Raw genomic sequence first — 18,871 nt, forward strand, 5'->3', positions numbered from 1 at the left:
TTAGCTAACTAATCCAGCAAGTTAAATCCGCATACAAAATCTTTTCGTATTTTTGCGAACTTGTAATTCCGCGAATTGTAAAATTTACTCCTTGAAAAACCGCATCAAAGGTAACTTGTTTGAATTTAAATTCATTTCTCTTGGAAATGGAGGATCATTAAATTGTTTTCTCTAAACAATGGGTTTTAAACTTAATGATACGTCGCACAACTTCTGACCCTACCCTCCCCCTCGTCACACTTCGTCCCAAATTTGGTATATCCTCCCTACACCCAAAAATGCTACGTCATTTATGTATGGTACCTTAGTTAAAAGCTTGCGCCGACCGTTGGCGAGGTGTATGTGTGTAAAATATCGAACCCCTAATGGGGTAGAGTCAAATCGGTTCGTATGTGTGATGTGGCCTGTAGTGTTGTAACGAACCCCAACCGAATAAAGCTTCTAGTTGCTGTACAATAAGTGACGTGTGCTTGCTGTGTGATGAAATGTGTAGTGCTATAATCCAAATTAATCTTCAGCGTAAACGTACAACCATGAATCAATCTCGCCTTGTGCAGGAAGGAACAGCTTCCGTAGCTTTGGTTCAAGAACTATATTTCGATAAAGGAAACTTCTATGTTGGAAAGCTACTTAACCCCGCGGGCCCCGTCTTCGTAGCTTTCAACAAAAATGGCCTGACAAATCCACGTGAAATGCCTAGTGCATGTACACTTGTGAATAGTTCTATTGACGCATATCTTCTATCCGGCCTCACAACTCGCGATATTTGTTCTTTCGCAATCATTATGACTGTTGACAACGTAAATAGAAAATACGTCTATTGTTCGGCATATCTGTTACATGATGAATCACCACCATCTGATAATACCAAAAGGGTTGTATCATACTGTGGCAAAAATGGGTTCCCCCTCATATCGGCAGTTAAGTAAATGCCCACCACATAATTTGGGGCAGCTCAGATAGCAATTTGAAAGCCACCGAATTGATAGAATTCTTAAATAGTAAAAATCTGCATATAATTAATGTAGGAAACTGCTCAACATTTGTAAGATCTGAGAGGGAAGAGGTGTTAGATGTAACTCTCTGCTCTGACGCTATTACGCATGAGTTAGAAAACTGGCTCGTACCTAACGAGCTTGAACCGTCGTTTTCTGATCAGAAGTACATCGTCTTGGATCATTTAAACGTCTCGCTAGATATCGTTACATATCGTAATCCCAAATCTACGAACTGGGACTTCTTCGAAGAGGGCATGGCGACTTGTTTTCATGGGTATTTTCCAACGATTAAATCACCTACTGACTTGGATGAGGTTGTTAATATAACAAACTCACTCACAGTATTGCCAAGAAGCTTCGTGTTATCCGTGCTTTCAGAGGAACCCCTTGTTGGAGTATGGAACTTGTTAAACTCAAAAAGTTATGTAGAAGAGATTGGAATCGCAGACGCAGGGACGGGTCGGAGGTATTGGAGGTGGCTCACTAAGCATGCAAAAATGCCCTTCAATCCTCTGAGCGAAGCGGCAAATGTCTCAAATCTCAACGAGGCTAGTAGATTAAATAAGTTACTTTCGAAATACCAATCAAAAGTTTAAGTTCACCATACAATGATAATGTAGTATTCAAAAAGCTATTGTTTTCTTCATTTATTATTAATTTTCATTATTTATAATTATTTTTCAACTTATTTTTCTACGATAGGTACATAAAATATGTACTCGTCACTACCTACCCTGTCGACTTCTTAAAGATGCATCCTAATGGTCTCCAGCAGCAGACCTGCGAGGAAGAGCATCTCCAGGCCCAACTCAGCCTTACTACCTAACGTATGAAACTGTACACTGGCCATCCAGTGGAACACCAATAGTTTGTGAGAAAACCTAGGAGTTATCCAACGCTTCATTGGCTGCTCTGTGCCAATTTGCCTTTTTAGAGACCTTGAATGTCAAGGCAGATTGTTACATATGGTTATACGGATCCATCACTTGTAGCGGTTTGCCACTACTCGGGTTCTTATTTGCCCGGCAGACCCTTTGTCAGGGTGGCCTAGGAGCCTCTACAAGAATTTCTGATTTTCGCAACACAACAAAAAAGGTAAACAAAAAATAAAACTTCTCACGAAACTCTCCTCTGCTGGTCGTTTCTTATGGTCCGCTGCTGCTAACAATGACGGCAAGGCGACGGGTTTTTTTTCGACCGGCCGAGACTCCAACGACCCTGTTCTACTGCTAGTATCAAAGCTGACTGCACTGGCAGTAGTCCTTGGCTCTTAGCTAGGGAGGTGAGCAAGGCTCATTTGTAGAACCCTCCCTAGCGACGATGGCAAACTATCGCCGGATCGACTTGTTTGCTGCAAGCGACCCCGGAAGTCACCGCTCTCCTTTGCGATTAACTGTGGAGGAGAGCTAGGCTCGTTCGACTGATCCTCCAGAGTAAGGCGTTTTGATTCCTTAGCGTTAGTCGGGGAGTGAGCACTCCTTAATGGTTACACACTATCCCAGCCCAAACTTGTTCAGTAATTTCTTTTGACGACTTGCTCAGTAACGTGATATTTTTAAGGAGCTGTCAGCAAATTGTTTAAAAATTTGCGGAATAGTTTTCATTTTTTAGCGATTTTCAGTAATTTTTCGAATAATTTACTGAAACCCGCAATATTTTTCACTGAATTTATCAGCTCTTCTGCTTTTTTCGGTACATAATCATTATCCAGTAAAATACTGACTAGTTGTTCGGCAAAATTGTACCAACTTTACCCAACCTCGTCAAAAACTTACAAAACGGGTACAGCAAATCATCTGTCAAGTCGCCATTTTCAGAGGAAACTGCTGACTGACCAGTGTTTTTTGACGTTTGGATAGAACGGATTGCGGAGAGTTCGGAACCAAATTGTTTTACTGAATTGATTACCGAACGGTTTGCTGTTCAAAACCCCAGCAAAATTTTACTGTAGTAATTAAAATTAAGTGTGTAGCTATCCCCTTGTGGCGAATCAACACCGTACTTACGTGTGCCCGAACTACGGGCCGGCTCTTTCGACGGTATAACTTGCCGTCGCACGCGCGCACTTTACCTCTGGTAGCAGTGGCGGGAAACTGTCCCGAAAAAATGATGGAATATTGTGGGCGTCTTTTCACTTTCGTGGTTTCTGTTCATTTCTCGATGGCCCCCTTCCACTTCAATCGAAAACAAACACAAACCGCCTCATCGCATAGCGGTCATCTATGAGCAGCATAACCAGCGCACACGTAATTTAGCAAGAGGAGAGCAATTACCTACCTAAACCTTACATACTTAGATATATTTACATCTCACAAGATGCACATAAAAGGAGCGTTATTTCATAATTCTATATCTCCATTCAACCGAGTTCTACATCAAAAGATCTTTTATTTTACATGTCAAAAGATGTAAAAATCCATTATTAGATAGCAAAATACGTCACAGTGTTGTTTACGTCAAGTGTAGTTTTCATTTTTTCTAAGTGTGTATATTAATTATACACAAATGTCAAACAAAAATTACTACACCTATCTGCACAAACAAAACCGTTCACAAACGCGAAAATGAACGAAAATTAACAATTAAATGTCAGTGGTATCGAACATCGGTGAGCATAATATTATTAACGACGCTGAATCCCTCTGGATAAAGACTCGACACGTCTAGAAAAACTGTAGTAAGAGAACTGCGGAGAGAAAAACAGCATTTTTGGCAACGTATGCCCCGGCATTGTATGGCAACACGTCCAATGTTATAAGGATAGGCAATGTTCGATTGGATGCGTTTTTGACAGCTAAACGCGAATCCAATCGATCCAAATAGTGATGTCTGATTTTTGCAAAGAATCGATTATCCGTTAATCGAATAATTTTTGAGAGCTTGATTAATTCATTCGATTAATCGACCAATATATTCGATTAAAATCAATAATCGATTACTTAGTTAATCCTAGTTTGTCAACCCTAAGAGAAGAGAAGACAATCGCGTAGCCAATTTGATCCAGTCCTAACCTCAATATTGAACCAGCTTCTGATTGGTCGTTTTGCCAGTCAAGAGCGTTCATAATATTTTCAAACGGGATGATAAACAGTGCTGCTGAGTTTATTTTGGCTACATTTCATATACATGAACATTTCATGCAAATTGAATGAATACCCTGAATGACGATATAACTACGTGTATTGTTAAGAGAGACACAAATAAACTTAAAATTCAATTTTTAAATGCAGCTAGTATTGTGAATTCTTGACTGAGGGTCGATATTTGAGGTACAGCAATCGTGAAAATCATGCAAATGAAATCTGGCAACGATGGATGCTTGTTGTCTTTGGAATTACGACAGGGCCTGGTAGATAAAATTAAGAAGAGCAAGAAGCCTGCTGTCGTCTCTTCTCTTAGTGTCAACCAAAAAAAAAAAGGTCGCTCGACACATTTTGAAAAATTGGAAGAAGTTTGGTCATATTTTTTTGCCCTGCGACTTTTTTTCAATGCCACCCTTCATTAATTATGCTCTCGATTAATTGATAGCACCTACTCGATTTGCTCGATTATACCGAAAGCTTGTAATCGATTGTTGATTTTTCGATTATTTTAGAAATTAATCGATTATTTGCGTTAATCGAGTAAAAAAAGATCCAAAATGGAGTCTTCGCAGTTCTCTTTCTAGAGTTTTTTCTAGACACGTCTATCGTTTGTTTACCATTTATCTGTCAGTGATTTTCTTCGGATTGAGTGCTTTCGACAAGTCTCGTGCTCGATTGGAATGAAATTTACTGATAAATTATAAGAGTAAGATAGAGATAGCGAGTCTTTCTCCAGAGGGACTCAGCCTCTATATTATGTAAACAAATACACACTACGGAGAGAGTACGCAAAAATAGGTATATCTCCACCCAGTGCTAAATGGTTACCCTAGCGGGTTAAACACTCTGATTCGCCTAACGTTAAGACTACTTTACAGTTCGGGAAATGGATCACGAGATTTCGCACGGGATTTGCGTCGGGATTTGATCAGGGAAAATTTCCCGCTGAGATCTGTCCAAACTGTCAAACCAAAAACTCGGCTGCTTCTTAAAAATACAAACAGTATCAAACTTGCAGCGAATTGTAAACCTTATAAAAATACTATTTTCCCCGTCGGAAACAATTTGTGTTGAATTGTTCTGTGTGGAGAGTTTTAAAATCCCGTGATGTTTCCCGCGGTTGGGTTTACACTTCAGGAAAACTGTCATTTTTGTGTAGACTTATTTCCCGTCACGGGATTTGAAATCCCGAGCTCCATTTAAAATACACAGGGACCAAAATCCCGTGACACGTTTTCCGAACTGTAAACTAGCCTTTAGCCAACGCAGAACATTTCACGGGAAGCTTTTTGTCGCGCGACGTTTTGCCGAAATGCGGGACGTCTGGTACTTTTATGCTATAGTTAAGATGCCCTCTAAGGACATAGATGAGAGTTTTTATTTGGGAAATGTTGTCTTGCCAGTTCGCGCTATAAGTAAAGAATAATTCAAAAACATAATTTAATTCAAATTGATTGCAAAATTCAATAAAACAACCAATTGTTTTTTTTCCGCCTGTAGAAATAACAATAAAAACACTGCGAAAATGTTTTTCAACGGCTTGCTTTGATTGTGTAATATAGATGAATTGTCTGTCTTGGCTTTACAAACTTTAAGTTGGATAGCAAATTTGTCAAAATTTTCGCGCTGGCACAAATTCTACTAAGTATTTATTAAATGTCTGGCACAATTTTGCAAAGATAGACTGACGTCAGGTTAATAAAGCTTCACTCCGAACGAAGGACACACCTGCATTACCGACGTTAGATCACCAATAGGTGCAAGACTAGCGTGGATCAATGTGTAACCTTTGGTCAGGTATTTGATCCAAACTCCAAACAGTCACGGTAGAATATTTTCATCTAAAAGGGTTGTTAGTTATCGTTAATTGAGTAACATTTCTGGATTATTGTGTGAAAAGGGCATATGATGACGCGTCATTTTGATTTTATTTTCAGCGAGACTTTCTCAAAATTTCAAAGATAAAAATCTCTATGTGCAATATAATCCTGTAGATTAGCAGTATTTGAACGTATGGTACAAAATAAATTTAATGAAAACAATCAGGGGCTTTATTTTTCATTGTTTCGAATATAGATATTTTAACTTTTGTGTCATTCGCCTCTTTTTTGGTTGGAGAAATCTTTTTAGAAAAATCTTTAACCCTATGTGCGGGGTTGGGAATCGAAAGCAGGTGAGCCGCGTACAAGGCAATCGATTCACCAACAACGCTAGGCTATTGGGGCCCTATTCTCACAGTCACGTTACCTAGTGACTAGAAGGAAATTTTCTTCTACTAACTAGGTGACGTGACTTTGAGAACATGGCCTAGTTGGGGAGAGAATTGCGTCAAAAACATAAAAAAAATCTACGGGTATATTGCTACATGTTTTCACTTGTCCTCAAATCATTAGAAAGAACCAACCACTCTTGAAAGATCACCAATAACTTTCATCACGCTTCTAAAGGCACAAACAGAATGCCTCGTCACTGATCCGAATTGAAAAATCTACCAAACCATGGAATGCTTTCTGCGGTAAACTAGGTTGTCCCGAAAACTGGGAACCCTAGACTAATTTATGAGCAGTACTGAAAAATTATCTGTCAAAATTCACTTTGAGGCAATTTGCTCGACTTCCACTTATTCGAAAAGCAAAGATTTCATCAGCAGATGAAAGCGAATAAGTTTCTTACTTTTCTAACTATCTAATAATTCTGCTAGTAATAATAATTTAGCCGCAATGCGTTATTCGACCATTTGCTTTAAGCCCTAATCACGAGCTATTCGAGCAATTTTCGATTTCAGTCAAAGACTGCGTCTGCAACGAAGCATTCTGTTTCACCCTTCAACGCTTTCCAGATTCTGTTCTATCATTGCATTGTGTTACCTTTCTTTTCATGCCATATGTTGCGCACCGACGAACGATGCTTCGATTTGCCTTAATAATCCCTCCAATTTCGTACAAGATTCGAGTCAAAAGTACACCCGCCGGGGCGCCATTTGCATCGTCATCAACAACGACAACGTGATCCATGCCAACGATACGGACACGGATTTCGACGAACAGGACGACTTGACGGCCGGTCAGGATCGTGGGGGAGCGGACGGTGGGTACGACGGTTCACACCGTCAGTGCTGTTCCCAGGGGTACCACGATGACGGGTCCGGTGCGGCCAACTGTCGCCACAATAAATTCCGTAAGATCAAATGCCTGTGGAACCACGTCAAGCGGTACGGTTTACGCCGGGGTCCTCTGAGGCGCCGCAATGAGCCCAGTGATGGCGGGCAGCGTGCTGGAGCTGCCAGCGCTGAAACCTGCATGGACAGGCTGACCGTCCCTAGCGCCGATGCGAATAGTAGCCGTTGTGGCAGTGTTGGTTGTGGGGAAGGTTAGTTTCTTACTCTACTTTCTACTCGCTGCTTGCAGATTGAAAAGTTTAAAACAAAGCCTTGTAGTTACAACTACCTTTTGCGAGTTCAGTGTCTGCTTTTGTGCCAGCTAACTTTGAAGGATGGATTGCCTGAGTTTTAGCTTAAAGTTATTAAAGCCTCTTCTCGCCGTCTCGTTGTCTCTTAACTATCGAATTGGCATTTGATTGGCTGTGCTATTCACTGTATCATCATCACTCATAAGCATTCAAATATATACATATAAAACAAAATTTAGATGTTATTAAGCCACAAAAAAAGTTTGCGAAATTATCAGCTACACCTGTTCAAAACGAGATAACGAAGTATTGTTTAGTTTGCGGAACTATGCTAGCCTACATACATAGTGAGTAATTTTTGTTGTTAATCAAATAGAAAACATTCACAGCCAGGCTACCGTTGCTATTTCGCAAATGATTGACTATTTTTATGTGGAATGAAAATAGAGCAGGAGTGTTTTGCATGATAGTTTTGCTTGAAAAACTAGATACAGTTTGTTTATTCTTTAACCGAAGGCAAATGTTGAGTTCGGTTGATGCAGCAGGGGAACGAAAAAGTTTAAATTAATGATGACAAATTATGTTTGACTATTAAATCAAACTATTTACATTCCTCCATACATTTTATCAGATAGTTCTACAAAAGCAGCAAAATTCGAAGGTAAGTAGTGAGAGTTAATTATGAAATGAGATCGTAGTGTCGATATGTATTTGGTTCTCAGATAATTTATCGTATTGTACTCAAAAATCAAAGTCAAAATGCGTCCTGCTACAGAACAAAAAGAGCACAAAATAAACACATATTCAAAACGCACTGTCAATACCCTGTAACAACTTAGCTTTCCGAGGCAATAGTTCATACTACACTCGATTCTTCGTGCTCACCATATACGGCTTCAGCTGGATAAGCACGCCTTCTTGGTAAAACGTATATTATGCACGTTTTGAAAAATGGATTTTTCAATATTGGAAACGCGCTTACTGACATGTGTGGAGAGAGATTCGAAAAATTTTGCAAATCATGCACAGAAATTATTTAAAATGTTCCTCAACGAAGCCACTAAGGTCTACTCGTATTTGTTTTCTTCATCAATATTGTTTCTAAAATCAGTGCATTAGTTTCATCCAAGAGTGTTAAGATTTTCGCGTGTAGTAATTTGTGTATATACTATGTTCAATTAGTGTCAAGAAAATAAGTGTAAGATCTTGCGGTGAACAGCCTACACAACAACCACATAGCACGCAGCCATCCATAACATGCAATAGTTTCTACTATCCACCACTGGTAGCACTTATCGAAGGAAGTAGGCGGCCATGAAAGGTGGCGATAACCACACAACTATAGGGTCAGAACGAGGCGTAATATGAGGACGACTAGGGGGTCAACGGTCGAAGTTCGAGGTGAACGACCATTTACCAAAGCAATACAGGAAAGCTTAAGTGGAAGATTGAGTGGAAGTTATGGATAAAATTCCGATTCAATATTAAGTCTTGAAGAGTTTTGAACAAATTAACACTTCATAATAATTTACTAAAACAAATATTCACGAAAGAGTTGTATACACACCCTTTTACTGGATCATTTTCTACAAACAGGATGTCAACGATACTGTAGTTCTGTTCACTTTAAAATAAGAGTGAGAAGAATAGTGAATAGAGCGACGTTATGAAAATGAAAGAGAGCATATCGCTCTGACCTCGTAACAATCAGGCGGATTCTCTTATTGTGTGGCTTAGCCTTCGACAAGTCGCTAGATGAGAAAACAACCCTATGGTCTCTTGCCCCCGAGCGAGACAGTGATTGAATGCCGTAACCAAGACGAGATCACACCAGAAGACGAGCTGAAGGAACAATGCGATCTGAGAGATGCACCACTAGTAATCCAAATGAGAGAGACGTACGATTGTACGCAGACAGTGTCGGTACAGTCGACGATAGAAATAGACCGAAAGAAGTTCGAGTGTTCATTGAAGGAGCGGAGATAACGTCCCGGAGTTGGAACCCAATGAAATGGAGAAGAAACAAGAAACCCGCACGTACGGAGTCGGCGCGGCGAATTCGTTCGGCGGTGATCACTACCACCAGCATCAGCTAAAGTTATTCAGTTAAAGCCAGAGAATGAAAAGCCGCAACAACAGCCGCAACTGCAACAGTCGCAGCAGCAGTAGCCACAGCAGTAACCGAATCAGTAGCAACATCAACAGCAGTAACTGCCAGGTCAGAGCGGGGTGAGTAAAACCTCACAGATGCCGAAAGTAGTGGTAGCGAAGTACTTGGTGGATGTGCTCCACAAGTTTGTGGACGCGAGAAACAATGTCCCGACGGAGATGGGTTTCAGAGTCCGGAAGGCACTAGTGTCTGCTGTGAAGGAGTACGAAAAGGTAATATTGAGGGCTGAGGTAGCTGAGCGCCCACTGGCGTTGGCAAGGGCTACTGTTTACTTAACTCCACCGAAGCAGACGAAAAGATAAGTTAGTTTGCGTTGAGAGCACTCCAGTTTCCATGATTCCATAGAGGACAAGAACCACCCCAGGAGATGGAAGATTAGGCAAGCCCAAGAGGTAGATGCGCGAGGACGATCTTAAGATTGAGAAACTTGGAATACTATTGTAGATCGGTAGGAGAAGCAAAGGAAGCCGCAAGCAGAAGGAGAAAAGAAAAGAAGATCAAACGGAAGTAAAAAATCTCCGGCTCGTCAGAAAGTTCCGAAGGGAGAAGTCGAGCTAGTCAAAGCAAATGACGCTACGACGTATGAAGCGCTCCTCAAAAAGGTTAAAGCCGATCTGGAACAGAGAGGTTGACCCGAAGAGGATCGGAGAGGAGACGAGCAATGCGGCGTGTCGGGAAGCTACGGCATCTTCACAACGGGAGATCAATCTTAGTAAGTCAGATTATCATAAGGAGCTGTGTTGAGAAACAGACGCCAATCCCTGGGGGAACGCGATGGCGAAGATGAAGGGCCTATCTACGCCGCCTACCCGTCCACCGACACCGTACAGCGAAGAAGATGGAGCAAAACCGGACGATCGGCAAGTGACTAACAGCGCAGAAGTTCACAGAAGCGTCGAGGTAACTTAACCCTCAAAAAGGCAAGGTGTCTCAGAGGCCCGGTAAGTTACAGTTCTCTAGTTTCAATGAACTTGTAATTTGAAATACAAATGATTGAGCGTTTTCGACCTTTTGATTCTCTCACTGATAAAACGACAAAAAAGATTCTTTCAATTTGATTGGGTCTTAGGAGCGATACTCCTTGAAGTCACAATTTTATCTTGCCTTTTTGAGGGTTAAACAAAAAGTCCGATCCGGATGGAATATGTTTAAGTTGCACTGAAAGCTGCGATCCTGGTATATTCGGACATGTTCAGAGCGATGCTGAAGAAATGGTAACTTCCATGAAATGTACAAGATACAGAAGCACGGGTGTTGCTGCCAAAGCCAGGGAAGACGCCGGGCGATCCGGTCTCGTAAAGACCTTTATGCATGCTGGATACACTCGGAAAATTCCTGGAAAGAATCGTCCTTTACATGCTGACGAAACGCACGGAGGGTGAGCGCTTACTGTCCAAGATGCAGTTGGTATTTCGCAAACGAGTATTGACAGTGTAGGCAATTCGGATAGTGCTCGCCACTGTGGAGAACGCATCTAAATTGAAGCGAAGAGGAGATCGATACAGGGCTGTGCTCACGATAGATGTGAAGAATGCGTGCAACAGCGCGAGCTGGGAATCCGTCGCCGCAGCACTGCACAGAATGAGGGTACCCGTGGTACATCTCTTCGACGATATTGTCAACTGTCACTCCAGGCATACTCCTTCGAACTTCTTCGCATCTAGGGCATACGAAGACCTCGTGTTCCAGGAATATGGTCATTGGAGGAAGTAGAGGTGTCGGCGACGGATGTAATGGATGCGATGGAAAGCGGACACAGTTAACGGGGTCAACTGGAGACAGCTCACCACAAGGCGGAGGTGATGTTGGTCGGTAAGTCGGTTCAGTGGATACAGATCGACGTTGCATCGAAACGTGCACTAAGGCAATTGGGAATGATAATCGACGAAAAATTGAGTTTTAAGAACAACATCGACTACGTCTGCGAAGAGCTAGCGCAACTAACAAATACAAAAGTAAGGATCACGTCAAACGTCGACGTTCCGAAAAGCAGCACGATACGTCTGGGGTTTCCTGTCTGGGGTGCAAACGGAACCGCTAAAGGCTGTATAGGACGTTTCAGCTAAAGACCGTACGAGTCGCAAGGACGTACTGAACAAGATCGGTAAAGGAAGTATGCGTTATGGCCGGAATGATCCCCATTACAAGCGGACAAACACCAGAAACGCGAGGAATATGGTGAGAATCGATTCAATGGCGATGTGACAGCAGGAGTGGACCAATACGTAGAAGGAAGGTGGACCTAGTGGCTCAGTCCAAATCTGTATCACCTGAAACAGCTCCTGTCGGGACAAGGTTGCTTCAAGAAGTACCTTCATTGATTAGGACACCCAACGTATCTGTTGTGGCCGGAGTGTGAAAGCATCAAAGAATCATCGGAGCACGTGGTCTTCGAATGCCCGAGGTTCGAAGCGACACGCAAAGAGCTGCTTGAAACGAAAGGACAGGGCATCACCTCAGATACAGAATGACACGAACATATACATGTGGAACGCTATCAACAGAGTGGTGACACAAATAATGACCACCTTGCAGTGGAAATGGCGTGATGAACGGTTTGGGAGAGAAATCACCGCTGGGGTAGACTTCATCCACCGCAGGGGACTATTCGAGTAGACCGCGACAGAACACCGGGCATGAATCCTGGACTGCTCGCCACGCTCCACCCAGAATCGCCGGACCGACCACGGCACCCTAACGGTTTATTCAAGAGAAATATTGCGAAAACTACGACGGAATTGGTATCGAGAGAACTTCTTTAGCCAGGGAACTCTCCGTTGGCGTATTATCCACTGCCGTGGACTAGACTGAATAGATCGCAACGAGACACCACCAGACGTGGGTCATCTAGGCACCAGCGAACAGACGCCTTGGTCCACGGGAATCGCCGGACCGAGCTTGGTATCTAACCGGTTGGCTCGGTTCCGGGAGTACTTCTTTTGTCGGGGAATCCACCTTCGGTCGACCACACCGACTAGTTCGCGAACAAGTCGAGCGCTGAACGGCTCAGCGAGGAAGCGGTGCTATGTGGCACGAGAAGGGAATAAAAAGGCTTAAATAAGTTGCGCTGCTGAATGGCACTGGGGAGCCAAAGGGGATCAAGAATTTGTGCTGCTGCACAATATGTAGTATGTCTCCCAGATTGCCCTCGAAGGGGCAGAGCACTGATTCTCAACCCACTGCTAATTTTTGTACAGCGATACAGAAAATGCCTACTTTGTATGGATAGTTCGTTGTTCTTTCGTCGCACTCTCGTTTCACTGAGCCGTTTAGCTGCTGATTCCATAAGCCATTTAGCCCCTGTTTCAGCGAGTCCTTCAGCTCCCAGCCTTATAGCGATCTATTCGGCGATGTGAGTGAACGCACCATACTCCGACTAAAATATCCCTTGCGGCGAAATTTCTCTCGGTACCGTTTTCTGATTGGAGAGCCAATTAGCTCGCATTTTATCACGATATAGTCGGATAGTCCGCGGCGGTGACTCTTCCCCCTATACCGATGTTCGTTTCCGTGAGCCATTTAGCAACAACGCTTCTCTCCGATCTACTCGGCGGCGGACCTAGCCTACTCAATGGGCCAGCCAGCAGGTGCTGAGATCTGTCCAGCGGTTTCGGGTGAAGCGTAGCTTTCGGTTCACTATTCCCCGGCGGTGGATTTAACCTACTCACGAGCAATCCGGTAGGGTTTCTAGGTCGATCCAGCAATTCCTGTGGAGTCTGACTTCCGGTTCGCTAGCGTCCCAACGACCCGACCCCGGTGCTACTTCGCGCACCACTCATCTGGCCCCCGGCGGTGGACCTGGGGACAGCTCCCTGGCGGCAGAATTTCTCCCGAGACCCGATTTGTGGTTTCAGGGCGGCACTCTAGCCTATAGTGCTACTTTGTTGGTCCCTTCGCCACTTTCTCTGCAATTCGGAGAGTATACTCCTAACTACTCTCTTGACAGCACCCCTGATATGTTCGTCCTGGAAAATCTCTTCGACGATAGTGTCACACTAAGCATATCCCTTGGAACCTAGGGCATTCGAAGACCACATGCTACGGTTTGTTTTGCACATTCACACACTTCGGGCAAAGGAATGGCAAAGTATGTTTAAACCGATGCAGGTACTTCCGGAAGCATCCGTGCCCGGACAAAAACTGCGTTAAATAGAAGTTCACCTCGCCATGCTTCCTATGAACCCAAGCCGACACAGTTGGCACGAGTCGGTGGGTCCACCTTCCATTCTCCGCGTTCTCGCACTCTTACCGTTACTTAGCCAACGAGTCCACTCTGACCAGTTTCCTTGCAATTCGTGTATTTTTCTGCTGGTAGCATTCCACGTCTTCAGCCAGAGTGATGCTTATGGCGATCATCCCGGTAATGACGCATACAGCCTCCGACGATGTCGTCCTATACGTACTCGCGAGACGAGCAGCCATTACTCGAAACGTGCCCGTCAACTTCGCCGATTCCGCTTTGAGTTCAGCACAGCAGCATAAAAACAGGTACGCCATACCTCAGTATTAACGATGAGACACCCGTAAACAGACGTCTCGTGCTGCATCTTTCTCCTCCAATGATCGACATGATCCATGCCAATACGTTCGATGTCCTCACAGCCTTCTCACATACATAGTCGACAGGGCTGTTGTAATTTAACCGATCGTCGACCACCACACCCAGGTGCTTCAGCGCACGCATCGATGGAATCGAGTGCCCCCCGATCACGACGCGTGACGCCATTTTTTACGGTTGCTGACCAGCACTACCTCCGTCTTGTGGTAAGCCAGCTGTAACTTGGCGTCAGCGTCCACGATGCCTATTGTCTCTGCCGTCAACATCTCCACTTCCTCAAGGGCCTGTTTTTATCAGGACAGCGTCATCTACAAATCGGCGATCTTAACTCCCCAGGGCAGTTGCAGTGTTAACACTTACATTATATTCCAGAGCGTTGGGCCGAATATGGAGATACTCCCGCGTTGGCCCTAATTGATCTCTCTCATGTTTATCACATGGACCGGTACTCGGCTCTGAAAGTAACTTTTCAGTATCTTACACAAATAGTCCGGGACTCACATTCTGTGCAGCGTTACGATGGTTACCATCCAGGTGGCGCTGTCGAACGCGTTCTTCACGTCGATCGTAGCTACGGCGCAGTAGCGATTACCCCTTCTCCTTTACTGCAGTGCTTTCTCCGCGCTCGCGATGACTGCGCGGGTGGCATCCACCGTTCAGATCCCATTCCGGAATCCGAGCTGCCTCTACAATAGTCCATTCTCACTGGCAGCGTAGTTCGTTAGCCTGTCGAGGATGATCAGAAGTTTATCAAGAATACGATGCTGAATCTCTTGTTTGCTTGCCTGGTTTTGGCAGCAACGCCAGCTTCTGGATCTTCCATCTATTCGGAAAGTAGTCTTCGTCCACGTATTTCTGAAAAACTATCCTGAATATTTTCAGAAACGCCAAAAGCTCGTCGTTGGAGACTCGAATATCACCAGCATTTTCACCGTCTACATCAACGTACGGTGTAGGCAGCCATGCGGTTGTCTCGTGTTTTGGGCAAAGACCATCCATGTTAACTTGGAAGAAACCTGGTGGTGTGTCAAGGATTGGTGTTCTAACCCTATCGAAAGAAACTAACTAAACTAGCGTGCGTACTACACACATACAATGACCCTGCTCGAAGTAAAACCGTATGATAATGCCGAGAAGAATTCAGGTTGTGCGGTAAGAGTTATTGTTTTAGTGGGTCGGAGGTCTGCTCCCCAACCCCACTCCTTCAGCTAGCTTTTCAGGTGTCTTTACCGTAAGAAACAAATTATACAAACGCACATACAGACATTGTCCTAATTCTGAGCCGATTGGTATATGAGACTCGACTCACCGAGCCTCGCAAAGATTTTTCAAAGTTTGAGCGGATTCTATACATTGCTTTTATAAGAAATGTAAAACAAACATTTAAATGGATTTCCCAAAAACTACCGAAGAAATAAACAATAGTTACGTCACAATAGTTAATGTAAAACCCATCGACAATTGGTTTCCGCCACCGCCTGCTAATAAGCCAGTGAGTGGATTTCAACACGACGTCATAACACAGATCATCTAAATCTGATAATCTGCGAAGCTAACCAATAAGAGGCAAATAGCGATATCGACACATATCTTTCATTAGGGCCTAAGTCTCAATGTACTCAAATGGAAAAAAATCATTTTCAATATTCGGTGATGCTTTTCTAAATGTAGTTTTTATTGTAGGTATAAATTATTTTATGACCATGTTTTTCCTGAATCATCTTTGGTTAATATAACAAAAAAATTAATTCCTTTGTGCTTTTAGTGGGTAGAAACTAAAAAACTGCTTACGCCCAATTTGCATTCTAGTCGTGATTTCGCCCTTCAACAACCACCATTTGCGAAAGAGTTAAACCGGGAGCATAATTTTCAGAAGGGCGCGGTAAATGGGCTAAGCTGACTCTGTCTTGCTGGGTAGGGCTGGGTTAAGGTTGCACAGAGAATGCGTAAAATTCGCAAACGAAAAAAGCAGTTTTTTTCCACACCGTATGTCAGATCTTCATAAAAATCAATCAGCAGTACAGTAACAACATTCTACATACGCTGATTGATTTTTATGAAAATCTGACATACGGTGTGGAAAAAAACTGCTTTTTTCGTTTGCGAATTTTACGCATTCTCTGTGCAACCTTAAAGAGATTAGAATAACAAAGAGACCCCATCTTAATTCAGTGAAAACAATTCAACTAGCAACCAAGCTAAACTTTACAAGTAACACTGCACATGTGCAAACTTCACAAAACTTGTTTGTTCTTATTCTGTTTGTTTCTTTTAGCTAAAATTAAAATCTACTGCGAACTTAGAATCTGAGTTTCTCGACCAGCTAAAACATAGTTTTATCTGGAATGGAATTTCGCAGCAGCAAAACCACAATAGAACAAGAACATTTTTGATTTTTTGATTGCAAGCGGATCCACAACAAAAAGAGGCTTAACGTCTTGTACGTGTGTTCCTGTCTTGTGAGTTTGCAGAAAACAAAAGAGCTTTGCTTTGTTTTGCTGATTCAGGACAATAACGGAACGACTGCATGTTTGCATCATTTGATATTCATAACCCTTATGCTGAATTTCGTTCTTTCATCAAACCATGCCATTTTCTCGTTAGATTTACTAAACACGATGGTATTGTAACAAATTTGGTTTGAGGGCTCTATCCCATTTGGCATAATGTCATTTGGCATAATGCCCTTTGGCATAATGCTATTTGGCATAATGACCGTTTGGCATAATGACCGTTTGTCATAATGACAATTTGGCATAATAGTCATTTGGCATAAAGGTTATTTAGCATAATGGTTATTTGGCATAATGCCATTTGGCATAAGGGTGATTAGGCATAACTAATTAGCACCCCGCATTTGCTGAATGTGCGCAAACAAGGAGAATACCTATGCGTTATGATTGAAGGGAGAATGGTGATTGATGGTCCAGGAAAGATCAACCTGTCTACAATACATTCGATTAGAAGTGATTTTAACAGATTTAGAAAGGCTCTTATCAATGCGTTTGCCGAAGAGTTCGCTTGTTCAAGGCATAAGGGATGTTTTTTTTTTCATTTAAGCATGAACTGGTGGAAATATATCCAACAAAATCGTTTGTTGCACATTTTCAGCAAAAATGAAAACTATTTTAATACATACAAAAAAACCTGTTTTAATCCACCTAGCGGTTCAATTGTGCCTTTCTCATTTCTATAAACTACATTCTTAGTACACTTTGCACTTATACACAATGGCTTGCCAACCACGAACTTGATGAGATACGTGTCGACGGTGAAACACTTGAAACAAAAAAATATCATACTTAATAAGCCTAATCAGCATTAGTTCAATGTTATCTGCTTGTTAACTCATTTTGTCATGCAGGGGTGGGTGTGTAAGGAGGGCGAAAATCCCACGAACGATCGACTCCCCAACTTAATTTGGTATGCTTTGTGATATGGTGGTGGTTTAAAGATGATGGGGTTGGGGGGGGGGTAATGAGAGCTGGGTGAGAGGGGATTTTAAAGGAAGGGGAGTGAACAGTAGAGGGGGGTACCTCCTCCCCGTATACCCTCAACTACGCCCCTGTTAAAATCCAGAAACCTTATGCCAGTCAAAACAAAAATATTAGGATTAGGTTGACGGTTTTCAGAGTGATTTCATAATCTTTCTATATCAGAAAGGCAAAAATGTACCAAAATCGAAAAAAAAATTTTTTATCAATTTTTTTTGAGTTTTCATCAAATCTCGACGTTTCATGCACCTTAAAGATATCTGGCATCAAAAATAAAAAATCTATGTTTAATTTTTCCTATAGTTTATATGGGAAGTTTCTGTGTGGCCGCACTCTTAAACCCCTAATTCCGGAACCAGAATTCCGATCAATACAAAATTCAATAGCAGCCGATGGGAAGGTTGCACTTTTCATTTAAGACTAAGTTTGGGCCAGCCATCTCTGGGAAAAATGAATGACATTTTTTTACACATACGCACATACACACACACATACTTTTTCCGATCTCGACGAACTGAGTCACTCAGGCCCTCCGGCCCGGGATTAGATTGACGATTTTCAGAGTAATTGCATAACATAACCTTTCTATAAGAGAAAGGCAAAACACAGGCTCTTGCATTTTTACCTGCCGAAAAAATATCTGACGCCTACGCAAACATCAAATCGTCAGCATCGACTGAACTTACTGGATTTTTCAAGTATGTTGAAGAATATTATGTGTTAGGCAAATCCAGACTAACAACAAAACCAGGTCGAGTACATACAACAGAACCTTTGTATCCTCCTGATCTTTGGTCGGTTTACCGAAACGTGAAAGATGAAAGCCCACGTACCACCAACCGGGGAACGTGCCATTTGAGCCAATAATAAAAAATAAAAAAAAAGATATCATAAATTGTGGAATAATTAGGAATTTGCAAACTTTCGCATTAAAGAACAGCTCATAATTAAAAGAAGGATGAATTTTCAGTAAAGTATGTCATTTATCTTTCAAAAATTAGGATAATTACAGACTAGATAGTTCGGTATAAATTATTGATGATTTTTCCTTCTTTTAAACATGAGCTGTTCTTAAATTGAAAGATAACCATTATGTCAAATGCGTCGTATTTACCTTAAAACAACAACTAACCAAAAGCGCCAATATCACTATAGCTATA

General features: G+C 42.4%; 1 protein-coding gene across 1 annotated transcript in view; it reads left to right on the top strand.

The window, feature by feature from the left end:
* LOC131695720 (uncharacterized) overlaps nt 1–18,871 on the top strand; it is a 72,160-nt gene that overhangs the window by 20,191 nt on the left and 33,098 nt on the right. Inside the window, exon 3 of the mRNA XM_058984216.1 lies at nt 7,028–7,450. Within this exon, the coding sequence (XP_058840199.1) occupies nt 7,028–7,450 (423 nt within the window). The remainder of the gene's footprint in view (nt 1–7,027; nt 7,451–18,871) is intronic.

Source organism: Topomyia yanbarensis, unplaced genomic scaffold (genome assembly GCF_030247195.1).
Source record: "Topomyia yanbarensis strain Yona2022 unplaced genomic scaffold, ASM3024719v1 HiC_scaffold_5, whole genome shotgun sequence".
NCBI lineage: Eukaryota > Metazoa > Arthropoda > Insecta > Diptera > Culicidae > Topomyia > Topomyia yanbarensis.